Source organism: Streptopelia decaocto (genome assembly GCF_964273445.1).
Source record: "Streptopelia decaocto genome assembly, chromosome: 5".
NCBI lineage: Eukaryota > Metazoa > Chordata > Aves > Columbiformes > Columbidae > Streptopelia > Streptopelia decaocto.
The window spans coordinates 36,852,134-36,867,227 of record NC_138659.1 but is presented as its reverse complement, the minus strand read 5'-3'; the positions used below and the strand labels follow the sequence as shown (position 1 = coordinate 36,867,227).

At 42.8% G+C, this 15,094-nt stretch overlaps 1 protein-coding gene across 1 annotated transcript in view; it reads left to right on the top strand.

Annotated features, from left to right (window-relative positions):
- The window catches only part of PCDH15 (protocadherin related 15), a gene marked incomplete at its 5' end in the record, with an annotated part of 282,792 nt that overhangs the window by 88,406 nt on the left and 179,292 nt on the right, over positions 1–15,094 (top strand). The window contains one exon of the mRNA XM_082054177.1: positions 1,518–1,630. Within this exon, the coding sequence (XP_081910303.1) occupies positions 1,518–1,630 (113 nt within the window). The remainder of the gene's footprint in view (positions 1–1,517; positions 1,631–15,094) is intronic.

The following is a 15,094-nucleotide window of genomic DNA, read 5'->3' as shown; positions in this document are numbered from 1 at the left end:
CATTTATGTTGGTGAAAAAAGAATCCACACTGGGTTCTTTCTGTTACTAGTCTGCAGGTGTATGGCATACATGTATACAGAGATACTCGCAGAGTACATACACTGTGTGTATATATACACACAATATACACCCAGTGTAGCAAATGGTTGTCATATGATGAGTTGCAAATTAAAGTATTGCACATGAGTGTCGACAGTAATTATCTCCTTGGGATAGCTACGCACTCTCTAAAAGCACTTTCTAATCATTCCACTGGAAAGGTGAACAAACAGCACCATTTATCAGAAAAGTGGTCGTTTTTGTGCTGAATCTTGTGCCCTGTTAGATTGCATGGAGGATTTGGCACAGCAATATTTGTCCTGCTGTTTTGAGATAGCGTAACTGGTGAGCTCAGAGGACTTACTGGGGCGTTTGTACCATCAGCCAGGAGCACAGGACTAGTCCTAGACCTAAAAGGACTCCAGATCTTAGACCTGCAATCTGTATTTTGGTTTCTTCAGGTAATCTGTCAGGCGGATAAGCTGTGAGATGCCAGAGTTCGTGCTGTTTCTAACACGATGGGTCCTTTGCATCACCCTCACTGGATCTCCGCGGCTTCTCTGATCTATTTGGGCTCCCACTGCTTCTGTTTTAACTGAGTTGGAGAATATCACAGAATCACAGAATGTCAGGGGTTGGAACGGACCTGGAAAGCTCATCCAGTGCAATCCCCCCATGGAGCAGGAACACCCAGATGAGGTTACACAGGAAGGTGTCCAGGCGGGAAACTTAGAGCTGTGAAGACCCTGTTTACTGCTGACTATAAATGGAAGCTGTTGGACACAGATGAGGTTTCATCTGGTGCTTCCTGCCTGATGAGAAGCTTCTTTTCTTAGAAAGATTTATAAAATAACATAATCTGTTGTTGTTACTGATGTATGGCTATCATGTACTTAGTGGTAACATCTTTGTCAAATCACCTCATTGTATATTTTCTTTGTTTAAATACGTGCTCTAATCAATGATTTGCATTGTTCTTTGCTTTCTGACATACTGTCACCGTATGTCCAGTGGTACCTCATGGAAATGTATTTCAAACCTGTATTTCAAAATCTCAGGGGAGTGGGTTGAGCAAGCTGAGTTTCAGGAATGTGGTGGCTAGAAATGGCAGATGATTTACACTGAAAGCTCATTTCTCCACATCCTCTTACCAGATTACATTTACACATATCTCCTGGAAACTGAGAAGCAGAATTTCCAGCACCTGCAGGTGTGTTTGGGCTCCTGTTGTTATCGAGTACTGAGAGATGCCCAGTTGAGAAGAATCTTCCTGAGTAGGGGGAGAAAGGAAACAATGATAATGTTAAACACATAATGTTAGTAGTATCATTAAGCCGCATGTACACGTGATGCAATATTTTATCCTTATAATAGAAGGATTAGTTCATATTCCTTTGGCTACTGAGTGAAATACATATATTTTACACTAAATCTTTCAGATACAGCATTTGTTCAAACTTCAATGTCTTTTTTACAGGTACTCCTGAGGATTATCCACAGTATTTCCATATGAATCTGACAACAGCTGAACTCACGCTCCTAAAGCCAATCAACAGGGATTTGCACCAGAAGTTTGACTTGGTTATTAAGGTAATTTTGGATGAATTCTTATTTCCATACGCTCTTGAAAAATGCTTAGTAACAAAAAGCTCTGGAGCAAATGCGGGGTGGGCTTGTTCCTGCATTTTTTAATATTCATTTTTTAGCTTGTCAGGCATCAATTAGCATGGTCATGGGGAAAGAAAGGTGTGAAGGACTTTTGAAAAGGGAGTGAATCACAATACATTTCTAACGCTTCATGATATATTGATGTTGTATGAACAAACTAACATTTGCTTTTTACAAACTTAAGAATGCATCTGGTTTGTATTTCATGTTTTCTCCAGTTCACAACCCATGCTGGAGAATCATATGGATACAAATAATTGTACTGAATATTGGGACCAAAGAGAACAAAAAGTCATCTCAGTGTCATGTAGCAATGTTGTGTGGCTTTCTTTGGTTTGGGTTTGTTGTTGTTTTTTGGGGGGGTAAGTTGATGTTTGGTTGGTTGGGGTTTTTTTGTTCTGGTTGTTGTTGTTCAGGGATCATTCAATAAAAGGAAACTCACTCCAGAGCTTTGCTTCTGAATAAAGAGAGGACTTCTGCAACACAACCTGTGCTGATCTCATTCGGCTCCTGTTGCTGGGAAGAGGCAGAAACCACTTCTGTGGTGCTGATCTTTTCAAATTGCTGAGGAGAATTGGCCTCCTCCTCTGTTGTACATACTGCTTTGTCCTTAACTTCACAGTCTGCAGTTCTTCGCAACCGAATCAAGTGATCAAAGCACATGTGAGTGTGTTGTTACAGAAAACCTCAAAATGTGTCTTCCTCTGCTTGCTGAGTCCCAGGTTTGCAAGCATAAAATATTTCCGGCGTTTGCTGCTTTCTTTGCTGATTTGAGGATTAAGAGGAAAAGAATAGGAAGTGATGATATCAATATTTAATTGCTCAACTTGTTAAATGTGCTAAGGTATTAATTTTACTTTGAGCAGAATTCTACAAAGCCGTAAAGTTTGCCACAGGTGAAATTTGTGTGAGCAGGCTGCTAAAGTTGCTTCAGTAAAGATGGTCTCTAATGAGAATAGAACCGAATTACGTTTGGTTCTTCTGGAGGCAGTCTGGAGTTGTCCCTTAAGCTGTTTTCAAATGACACAAAAAATTCTATAGGTTTTTCTGTATATATTGGCAAGAGAAGGAGCAAACAAAGGAGACGGGAATTGCATTAGTGTATTTTGAAGTTATGGATCACTTGGGTATTTACTGGTGTATCTTACATAGAACAGAAAGTAGGGCTGTAGGGCTGTCATAAAGCTCTTGCTATTCATATTAATATTATTTAATCTATTTCTAAACTCAAGGGAGGGGTTATACTCATGTTACCAATTATTTATTTGCGTCTCCCCCCCCTCCAGTGTTTCAGGGGGCGTTGTTGGTGGCACCAGCAGCAGATGGTCCCTTGGAGAGAGGAGGTCCTTCTGTGCCGGTCTGTGAACCCTTGAAATGATGGGCTGGGCTTTGCTGCCTCCTGGGCTTGATGGTCACAATGCTGGTCATTCCTCAGGGAAAATCTCAGGAGGATTATTTTCCTTGTTTCTTTTTCTTTTCTTTTTTACCCCCCCTTCAGAGCAGAAGCAAAGCTTCCAATCACTTGGGAGCAGGGGGAGCAATGATACACTCTCTGCTCTTGAAATAAGGAGGGACGAAGGAACATACACTAATATTGTGTGACAGAGCGACCTGGGTCCCCAGCTGTGTCTGCATGGCCATGCAAAAGCTGACTGGAGCTAATGCCTGTGGGACTTGTAGGAATTCTTCTGTTTTATACTAACTCTGAGCATTTATTCAGGACAGGAGAGTTAGGACAGATTTTGGGGCTCCCTTGGTGCGTCTCTGAGAGGGCAGCAGTTTCTCTGGGAAGATGATGATAAGTTTATTAATATACAGGTCCTTGCTGCATCTTCCGAGGAAACCAACCGTGAGTATAGTAAGGCATGAAATGGATCAAAGTTGAAACATATAGGAATTTTGAATAACTCAGCACCTTTTAAAATACTCATTTTAATTTCGTACCTCAGTAGATTATGTATACATGGAAGTACAAAGCTTGTATAGGCTTAGAGTGAAATAATGTGTGATTGGATTTTTTTATAATAATTGATTTTTGAGCTTCCTTCCTGTTCTGGACTGAGGTAGAAACTGAGGTGGATTAACATCTAAATAAATATGTTAAGAAGTTATGGGTTAAAGCCCTTTAGTGCTCTGTTTGGTCTTCAGCACCCATATCCACTAGCCCAAGACATCAATTAAAAAAAACAGTTGCAGTGCTTTGGTACCACATTCTCTGCAGGAAAACGGCAAGCTCTGTTGTTAATGGAAATGTTTATAGGCATTATTAGGTTCATATTGCTGTGTTATATGTGCAGTCAAGGGGATAATAAGGAAAATTATCAGTCTGTAAGAATGATAATATGCCACCTGCTAGAAAAATACAAGTTTTAATGCTGTGTTGTTCAGGGACTTTTTAAACTGATGTAATGTCTCCGGCTTGTACTGGATTGAAGCTTCAGATTCGTGTCTTGCACATTCTCAAGTTTGCATTTCTCACAGTGTTGAAGCTTTTAATGTGATTCCGTTTTATCTGGAGGGGTGCAATGTGTGATGCTTCCCCTAAACAGAAAATAAGCTCTTTTTGCAGGACTCACTAAATTTAATCTTTAAAATATTCCCTCTGATATCAGGAGATCAGGTTTTTTTCCTGCCAAAATATTACAGAAAACAGTGACAGGAAAAGGGTAGTTAAGTCAATACTTAAAAATGAGAATGCATGAAGTAAGGCAGACAGGAAATTGGTGCAAAATTGGTATAAAAACTGCATTGCTGATAAATGCTGAATTCTCAAATAGGCAGACAATGGAAAAGGCTAAACTTCCTAATAAGAAATGCCAGTTTTCAGCCTCCACAAGATATTTGATGATAAGCTGGATGCAAACTTGCAGGCCCTCCTACGGGAGCTCTCGTCCCTTGCACTCTCTGCAAAGCAACAGGGCCCTTAAAAAGAACAGGTTTGTGTGTTCCACTGCAACTGCCATGTGCCAGCTGCAAGGCTGGCTCCATGAGCATGTGGATATAGAGCCTTTAAAGATAATCACAGAATCCCAGAATGTCAGGAGTTGGAAGGGACCTGGAAAGCTCATCCAGTGCAATCCCCCCATGGAGCAGGAACACCCAGATGAGGTTACACAGGAAGGTGTCCAGGCGGGTTGGAATGTCTGCAGAGAAGGAGACTCCACAACCTACCTGGGCAGCCTGGGCCAGTGTTCTGTTACCCTCACTGGGAACAAGTTTCTTCTGAAATTTAAGTGGAACCTCTTGTGTTCCAGTTTGAACCCATTACCCCTTGTCCTATCATTGGTTGTCAGCAAGAAGAGCCTGGCTCCATCCTCCTGACACTCACCCTTTATATATCTGTAAACATGAATGAGGTCACCCCTCAGTCTCCTCCAGCTCCAGAGCCCCAGCTCCCTCAGCCTTTCCTCACACGGGAGATGCTCCACTCCCTTCAGCATCTTGGTGGCTGCGCTGGACTCTCTCCAGCAGTTTCCTGTCCTGCTGGAACTGAGGGGCCACAACTGGACACAATATTCCAGGTGTGGTCTCCCCAGGGCAGAGCAGAGGGGCAGGAGAACCTCTCTGACCTACTGACCACCCCCCTTCTAACCCACCCCAGGTACCATTGGCTTCCTGGCCACAAGGGCCCAGTGCTGGCTCATGGTCACCCTGCTGTCCCCAGGACCCCCAGGTCCCTATCCCCTACACTGCTCTCTAATGGGTCCTTCCCCAGCTTATACTGGAACCTGGGGTTGTTCCTACCCAGATGCAAGACTCTACACTTGCCCTTGTTAAGGCCTTGTTAAGGCCTTTCCAGTGTTGTTAATACTGTAACTAAAAAACATAGTCTGTGTGAGACCTAAAATATGTAATGCTGCCAACATTACGTAGACAGGAGACTACGTTCCTGTTACTAGCTCTAAAAAGCATCAGCGAGGTTTGTTTTGTTTTGTTTTTTAAGGATGTGTATCATGAAACAAATAGGAGAATTAATCAAATTGATGCACTTTGATCCTTTCCTATCTGAACGTTGGTTATTTATCAATCAGACAAAATCTAACCTGACAATTCTATTAAAATCAGTTTGCAAAGTGGGCTCCTGAAGGCTAGATGTGCTTACACAAAGTCAGCAAAGTACTGATGACTAGAAATGCTACACTGCGGAGGAATTTACCACACCTCTAAGAGACCGGACTGTGATGGAATTACTCGGGCTGACTGGTAATTTAGTTCTCGGGTGGCACAAGGGCTGCCAGTCCTCACCCAGAGAATGTGCCCCTGGGGAGATATGGGGTAAAAATTGGCACTAAAGAGTTGTTGCTTTAGAAAATACTTCAAACCATTCTGGCTTCTTAGATTAGTTCAGTGTCCTGTAAAGCAAGAAGTGATCCTCCTCTAAACAAATCAGCAGCTGTGTTATTGACGGAGTCCAGTTGGAGGCCTGTATCTAGTGCAGTGCCTCAGGGGGCAGTGCTGGGGCCTGTATTATTCAATATATTCATCAGTGACTTGGATGAGGGAATAGAGTGACTGTCAGCAAGTTTGCTGATGACACCAAGCTGGGAGGAGTGGCTGACACTGGAAGCTGTGCTGCCATCCAGAGACCTGGACAGGCTGGAGAGCTGGGCGGGGAAAAATTTAGTGAAAGAGAACAAGGGCAAGTGTAGAGTCTTGAATCTGGGCAGGAACAACCCCAGGTTCCAGTATAAGTTGGGGAATGACCTGTTGGAGAGCAGTGTAGGGGAAAGGGACCTGGGGGTCCTGGGGACAGCAGGGTGACCATGAGCCAGCACTGGGCCCTTGTGGCCAGGAAGGCCAATGGTACCTGGGGTGGATTAGAAGGGGGTGGTCAGTAGGTCAGAGAGGTTCTCCTGCCCCTCTGCTCTGCCCTGGGGAGATCACACCTGGAATATTGTGTCCAGTTGTGGCCCCTCAGTTCCAGCAGGACAGGGAACTGCTGGAGAGAGTCCAGCGCAGCCACCAAGATGCTGAAGGGAGTGGAGCATCTCCCGTGTGAGGAAAGGCTGAGGGAGCTGGGGCTCTGGAGCTGGACAAGAGGACACTGGGGGGTGACTCATTCATGGCGATCAAGATGGAAAGGGTGAGTGTCAGGAGGATGGAGCCAGGCTCTTCTTGCTGACAACCAATGATAGGACAAGGGGTAATGGGTTCAAACTGGAACACAAAAGGTTCCACTTAAATTTGAGAAGAAACTTCTTGATGGTGAGGGTGGCAGAGCCTGGCCCAGGCTGCCCAGGGGGGTTGTGGAGTCTCCTTCTCTGCAGACATTCCAACCCGCCTGGACACCTTCCTGTGTAACCTCATCTGGGTGTTCCTGCTTCATGGGGGGATTGGACTGGATGAGCTTTCCAGGTCCCTTCCAACCCCAATCACATTCTGTGATTCTGTGATTACAGAAATTTTGTCGTATCTGTTACAAGCTGAGGCGGTCCTGCTGAAAACAGGAATAGTAATACAGAGTAAAGCAGGTAGAGGAAGTGTTTTCTTATCAGCTGTTGGCGAAACCAGTTGATAATATATGCCAGAAATCAGCTCTGGTTCCCCACACATCACTGTTGTAGCAAGTAAGGAAGAATCAGGAGTTTTGTTCGCCCAGGATTGCTATAAAACCTGTGGGAGTCGCAATAGAAAAAAGCCTGCCAGTATTTTGAGGCTAATGGAGTCTAGACATACCTATTAACTTTGTGCTTGTGTCTCTCTAGTCTACATTATTTAGCTAGAACGATCAATACCTGACGTTTTCTCCAGTGGAAACGAAATGCACGCGTGTCAGTTTCAAAGTCGGGATAAAAATTCCATTTCTCTTGCAAGAATTGATTTTCCATTTTTAGTAGCACGGGGGATACTTGCATTAATGACTGAAAATACTTTGAATATTATAAAATCAGGTGGAAAAAGAGATGAGTGTTTTGTTAATCTCATGTGGACACCTGTGTACTGGGGAAATTAAATTTTAATGTAGTGTAAGAGTAGGTTTTCCTACAAGCTGTATGCTTAATTCTGATACAACTAGCTGTTGTATTTGATTGTATTTGTGCCATTGGGAAATTAGGATGGATTCATGTAAGTTGGACATCTCAATAGAAATTCCAATTAGATTAAAAAAAAAAAAAGAGGAGGGTGGGGAATAAGTTTCCCAGTTACAAATAATATTTGTGACCTTTTTAATACAACTTTTCCTAGATCCGAGAGGTTTGCGGTTCTTAGGGAACGGACTCTTACAAAAAGAATTGGTTTGTGTCACAGTTGTTTTTGGTGCCTTCTGTTGGTATCAGAAGTGTTCTCCAACAGCGCAGCTGTGCGGGTTATTCGGAAGAACATCCTTACACCGTATTTTCTGTATCTTTTGTACCTGTCTTGAAAACTTGTTATTCCCAGGCAGTGTTTCAGCCAGCGTGGCATTAACCTCGTGACAGATAATACCACAGAGACAATTGTGCAGCGGGATCACGTTTCCCGGTGGTTTAGGGGGTGACAGAAGGTCGGTGCCATGGGTCAGGGCTGAGCAAACTGCTTGAAATTGCAGTGCCACGGGAAAATTGGATTGGGATCCCATCCTGCGAGGAGCGGTGCTGAGCTTCCCAGCGGTAATAACCACTCTGCTTGCTCTTCAGGCTTGAATCTTGGAATGGAGCATGATTTCCAGTTTTTAGATGGCTGTGGCGGTTCTACAGGCTGCGGCTGGACAGGAGTTTGGAGTAAGCTGGTTGTACTTGGGTACACGTGTAGAGCCTGAGCCTGGGATCAGCCAGGCCAGATTCCACGGTAATGGAGATGGTGTGTGAAGCTTGGCTACAAATACAAAGCGCCATCCTCTGGTGCACGTGTTTGATTACATAAATGTTGTTGTGATGCTGGCGTAGCATCAGTTTGTCTGCCTGTTCTCCTGCCCATCCCAAGAACCCACCTGGGAGCTGGAAAGGCCACTTTTCCTTTCCGGTGGAGGAGCTCTGGATCCCAGGGTTGCTCCCAGTAAGAGTATGGACCATTCCAGTCTAGTTAAGCCCTCTGCAATGTGCGTGATTTTCCATGATACGGATGTTGGCAGGAATGACAGAAAGTGATGCTCTCCCACGACACCCACTGGAGGTTAATTGGTTTCTCTGTTCCTGTTGGGAACTTTGTTGATCTCTCAAAGCTGGTGAAAGTTTACTGCGTTACACAAAAAGAAGGCAGAGCTTCAGCAACCCTCTCAGGATCAAACTGTGGACAAATACACACTTGGGAGGCAGAAAGTCAAATGCATATATGCCATGTTTTGTATGACCTATTCATGGAGCAAAGACTTTTTTAAAAAACAGGTCATCGAGCCCAGCACTCGACTGTGGGGCCTTTTGCTTTTTAAGAAATTTGCAAATGATCTCAAGGGTTGAAATACTGAAATAAAAAAGCTTACTATGATCCTGAGCTATTAAAGAATCATAAAATTGCTGAGATTGGTGGGAATCTCTGGAGATTGCCCAGTCCTGGGTTCATTAGCTGCTTGGCACAGGTTTGTAGCCCCACTCCAATTGTTCTGGTGGATGAGGATTGACTGTAGAATTGCAGACACACTTTGTGAGAGCAAATGAGTCAGTGACAGCATGGCTGCTGGATTAGTCATAGCTTAAAAATAAAGTGAGACAAGTTAGGAAAGATCATCCTAGCCTTACACACAAAGTGATGGGTTCTGGCTTGGCTTGGGAAATGAGATCTTGGCATTATAATGGATAACTGAGTGTGAAGGTTGGCTTAGTGAGCTGTGGCTGCCAAAAAGGCAAACTGAGTGTTAGAAATCATTAGGAAAAACAGAGAACAGAGAAAAATATCCTGGCAGTGCTGTACAGATCCAGGCTGTATATGCCTTGGCCAGAGCACGCGGCTTTGGTTGCTTTCACAAAAAGGACAGAGCGGAAGTGAAGCAGGTTCGTGTCCGGAGTGGAAGGAAGAAGAGCTGACACACACACATAAAATGTAGTGTCGCAGTTCTGGAAGTGAAGAGGAATCAGGAGCTCGTTGTCTCCTGTGGTGCAAGAGCTGGGAGTTACCAAATGAAACAAGCAGGTGCCGAGTTTAAAACAGTCAAAATAAGGTTGTTCTTCATCTAATTTAGTTTGTCTGCTTTGACAGGCAGTGATGTGGGGCTGAAAGCTGATGTGGTCTCGAGGGGAGGCAGAGCTGACTCGAGGAAGAAAAATCTGTTAGTATCAAGGGAAATGTGAGCTGCTTATGTTCTTCTCTAGGCCTCTGTCTTCGGCTGCAACCATGATTTTTCACTGCATGGATTGTTGGTCTGATCTTGTACGACTCTTGCGATATTCCTTTGAGTTTCAGAATAACACAATGCTAGCAGGTAGTGAGAAGACATGCATCATGTGGGGCTCACTCGGCTGGAAATTCCTGCACTGCTGGTACAGAAATGGTCCAAAGTCCGTGGGTTTTGAGACTGGAAAAGTCCTGAATTATCTAACTTGTTTCACCACTTCAGACACTTCATATTTTCAATATTTGGTAGGGTTTTGCAGTAATGTCAGCCTCCAATTCTTCTCATGCTGTTTCGGTCTCTGGGCTCCATGCGTCTTTTGACCTTTTGTTTTAGTCTTGGTTCAGGGTAGCTCTAATTCTCCCCTCTTCCAGTGTATCTTAAAGAATATATTTTCTTGCATTTAAGAGGATTTGTGCTTCTTCTTTTGCTCTTCTAAATGTTAAAGTGGTGCAAGTAAGGATTTCAGCTCAAAGCCCTGTTTACTTGATTTAATCAACATGCTAACGACATTAGTTTGAAGTACATATGTGGGCTGCAGCAGTTGAGGACTTAGAGAAGAATAGGTCTCTAGAAAGTAACCTACATGTTAAAAAGCTCATCTTCCTAAATAGCATTGTTTTCTCTCCAATTTCTCTGAGTACGGAGTGGAAAATAAAAGACTCAATGACGAATATGATTTTCCAAAAATATTTTGCCCTTGTTCTGGATCTGCTTTGTTTTTGTGTCTCTCGTTTGAAATGCAGCTGAAGAGTCTCCTCTGTTCTTTCCCAACAGTAGAGATGTCACAGCTATAATGGGAAGCAGTGATTGCTCTGCCTCAAAATAGAGCAAGAACTGAACAAATGAGACAGGTTTTGTACTTACGGTGACAGAGCAGAAAAAGGACAGAAGAAATGTATTTCCATTAAATAGTTGCTCAATGCACTTTCTGACAACAATGAAATCTTCAAAATCATTAGTTTGGATGAACTCCTATGCATCTCCTATAGGTATTAAGTACAATAACTGTTTTTTAAATTGGCTTTGCAGATGTTCATCCCTTATGTGAACTCAGTGCTCAGTTACTTGTCTTGGCTTATTGCTGTCACAAAAGTGGACAGACTGGACGTTTCTGCTCTCTTTTTCTGTCTGGTGTGTAATACAGCAATGAGAGTTGATGGAGAATTGAAAATGTGAGTGTAGAGACGGTTTGTGTTCGTCAACAAGGAGAGGAAAAAACAAAGGGTGCAGGAAAACCAAACCCTTTCCTATTCATCAATAAAATGCTTCTTCATATCAGTCTTTCTCCAAAGTTAACATGTATATCTTGAAAATAGCAAGGTTTTCCCCCTTTTAGCAGCATCTCAGCATGGTAAATGTTTTTGGTTGCCTTTAGAGCATTGTCACAGATACACATTAAAAAGACGGGTGATTGTGAGTTGAGATTGTCCCTGAATTGGGCGTCATCACTCACAGAGCAATGAAAATATTAAAATCCATAAATGGTAAGTTCTGCAAGGTCTTTTATTTACAGAAATAGCTGTATTTCCCTGTTTTCATTTAAAACTTTGCCATCACTTAGAACTTGGCATAATGACTTCATAGCGGGCATTTTCTTTACCCAAAGGGAAGAAGGAGTTTGATTCTTTGGAAGGGCGGGCACTTGTGTTACTGCTCACTGCACTACTGGTACTGCAGCCATCCTTGATACATGAAGAAAAAAGGTTATATTTGGGTTTTTTTCTTTTAAGCATAGTGTCTAGACACATTATGTGCCAATTTCATTTCACTGCCACATCACAAGCTTCACTGATGATAAAGTCAATTTTTTCCTGTGTTCTAAAGATACTCCGTGTTTCTTGTCCTTCGGCCAATTTTTAATCCATTTCAGTAGTTCTTCCCTTACGCTGTACTTTCTGACCTTGTAAATTAATCCAGTGTGTGATGTACAATCCTAAAGCTTACCCTAGATCTAGATAAATTACATCCCTAGTTTCACCTGTATCTCCCAGTTCAGCTGGACACTTAAAAGAAGCAACTTTGTCAGACCTGGCCGTCCTTTATCAGTGCTGACTACTCCTTTTTTTAATTACGTTGGTTTAAATACTGTATAATGTTTCTATTTCTTTGCAGCCTGAAGTCCATTTAAAGTTTAAGTGTCTGAAGTTCCTGGACTCTTTCCTTGTTCTTGTATTAAATAGAACATCTGAAGTGAGCTGCCTGCAGTTCTCCAGTGCCACATCTCCCATCAAATGGCTTTGCCAGGGGCCTTTCCTTATTTCTTGTGCTTTAGCTGTTGAAATGCTGAGGTGTAATCAATGTCAGGAATTGCGGTGGTGCTTGGAAAGGACGTGAGCGCCAGACTGGAAGAAATCACGGCACCTGCATTTGACATTTACGGCTCTCGTGGGGATCTTTTTTGCGAAGGTAACAGGACTGAAAAAATGACATAATTTACAGGATGCATGAGGGCGGCTCCCTCGCTGGTACCCATGAGAGCCTCTAGTACCTGCTCACGGTTCTCTCTATCTTCTTTAGCTTGGTATTTTCTGGCAGGAGATTTTAGCGTGATTCTTATTACAGCAGGGTTGAATGGACGCGTTGGTTCTAAACCCACTGCTAACTTCCAGTAGCAGCAGAATATGCTCGTTTACCTTACAGAAAAGCCAAAGGGCAGGTTTTAGATACATTGTGAATTGTAGTTTTTGTTTGTTTTGCGCGAACACGGAAATATTGAGGATGCTCTCGCAATTTTTTTTTGCATGGGGTTGAATGCATGATGGTGCAGATATTTTGCAAGCTTTATCTCAACCTGAAGCTAGGCAGTTGTGTGCTGGAGTATAGGTGTAATTATCATTGAAGTGGAGGAAATGAAAGTCACACTCTAATTCTATGCAAGTATTTCCAAGTAAGCCGTGATTTTTGGGTGTTATTAAAAAGTCAGTATAGCCATAGAATAAAAATTCCCAGTTATATTTATCTGTCAAAGAAAATTTTCATCTACTTCACAGAATCCCAGAATGTGAGGGGTTGGAAGGGACCTGGAAAGCTCATCCAGTGCAATCCCCCCATGGAGCAGGAACACCCAGATGAGGTTACACAGGAAGGTGTCCAGGCGGGTTGGAATGTCTGCAGAGAAGGAGACTCCACAACCTCCCTGGGCAGCCTGGGCCAGGCTCTGCCACCCTCACTGGGAACAAGTTTCTTCTCAAATTTAAGTGGAACCTTTTGTGTTCCCGTTTGTACCCATTACCCCTTGTCCTATCATTGGTTGTCACCGAGAAGAGCCTGGCTCCATCCTTGTGACACTCACCCTTTATGTATCTGTAAACATTAATGAGGTCACCCCTCAGTCTCCTCTTGTCCAGCTCCAGAGCCCCAGCTCCCTCAGCCTTTCCTCGTACAGGAGATGCTCCACTCCCTTCAGCATCGTTGTTGCCCTATGCTGGACTCTCTCCAGCAGTTCCTTCTTCACGTTTCATGAGTGACAACAGAAGTTCAGGTGCATTGTTGTCACGTAGTTTCGCATACCGAGTCCTGCAGGGAAAAGCAATGATTTGATCACATTTTTAAAGAACCAATATCCAGGAGGTAACCTGGTTGATGTGGGTATAACAGGCTTAGGCTCCAGCAGCACAAGGGGAACAACATCTAAAATCCAGTTTTAAAGAAAAACATCACGTTGCTCAGGGAATTAAGAAGATTGCATTAGCATGGGGGAAATGACTTTAGGATCTGACTGCAATGTGAAAAACTTTGGTAGCAAAGAAGAAAAGGCTGGTGGCACTAAGTTCATCAAACCCTGTGCTTGAGGAGTGCATGGAAAAGTTCATTTTAATGGACCAATGTTGTCGCATGGGTTCCAAGAAATATTCTTAGGGCTGATATTGGTGCAACTAGTCTGTTTTCACCATTAGTATTTGTTCTTTTAGTTTGGCGCTTTGATTTTTTAAGGTTTCGGGCATTGTTGGCCCAGTTATTTATTAGGTGGTGATAACCTCCCTTCATTATTGGGGTTCAGGAGGCCTGTGGTAAGTTGCATTGTTATTTTAGACACTATATTTCCAGTCTTTTCATTGTTGTGGTGAACAAACCATGTCTATTTTAACAGGATTAGAAAGGCAGTATAGAATTTTTTAAAATCTCAGAAACATGCTGTTCCGTGGGTGAATGTGCCAGATTGACCAGCAAATCCAGAAAAATACAGAACAGAGGAATATGGGAATACTTAGTGCTGCCAGCGTTGTGCTTTTTTCCAGATCTGAGGATCTTTGGGGGAGGTCAAGGTAATGTAGCCAGAATTTCATTCCAACAGGATTTATTGTAAAATTCATTGACTTTCCCCCTCCACCCTACAGAAACCTGTCAGTTGTGCCCACGTGCTGCGCCATGGGCAAATGTTATTTTGTCATATTGAGCAGATGGGATCGTTTGGAGGAGGGGTCACCCCCAAAAACAAACCCAAGAGAAAGTTAAGGAATAGGGGAACGCAGCGAAATTGACAATATTACAGTTGTTATATATTTTTGGAGAATTGGGAAGGGTGTGCATCAAATGTACAAGAACTGCTCCTAGCCAAGCATTACATCTGGGAATGTGTTCATGTTGTGTATAAAACCAAATCAATTCTCATATTTTGTATGAAATTCTTTGTATCAAGTGGCTGTTCGAGCACATAATTTATTAAACTGTGTTGTTTAAAAATGAGCATTTGTGACTAGCATTGTGCTAATTTCCTCATTAGTTCTTGATTTGTTTTGTCAGACCCATTACTATGTGTGACGGCCAAAAGGATAAGGAGCAGTTATGTGTATTTTCCAGTGGTTTAAAACAACAGCTCTGGAAGAGGCCTTGTAAGGAAACCAACAGTTTGTTCTCCTTCCAGCTTTCAGCTCAATCTTTTCAAAGAGATTAAGAACTTATATCTTTTAGGGCTGGTGTTTTTAACATGTCAATGTGTACTATAAGGATTAAAAAATGGCTACTTTTGTCTGTGTAGGTTGTGTTTTATCCTTTATATTGGTTAGAGCAGCTTCAATGTAAAGTGGTAGCACTAACCTGTAAAACTGAGTTTTGCTGACAGTCACACAAGTAGGTGGGTTGGAGAAAAGTGGGGCTTTTACAGATCTACTACAAAAGCATTAAAAGAAGGTACGCTG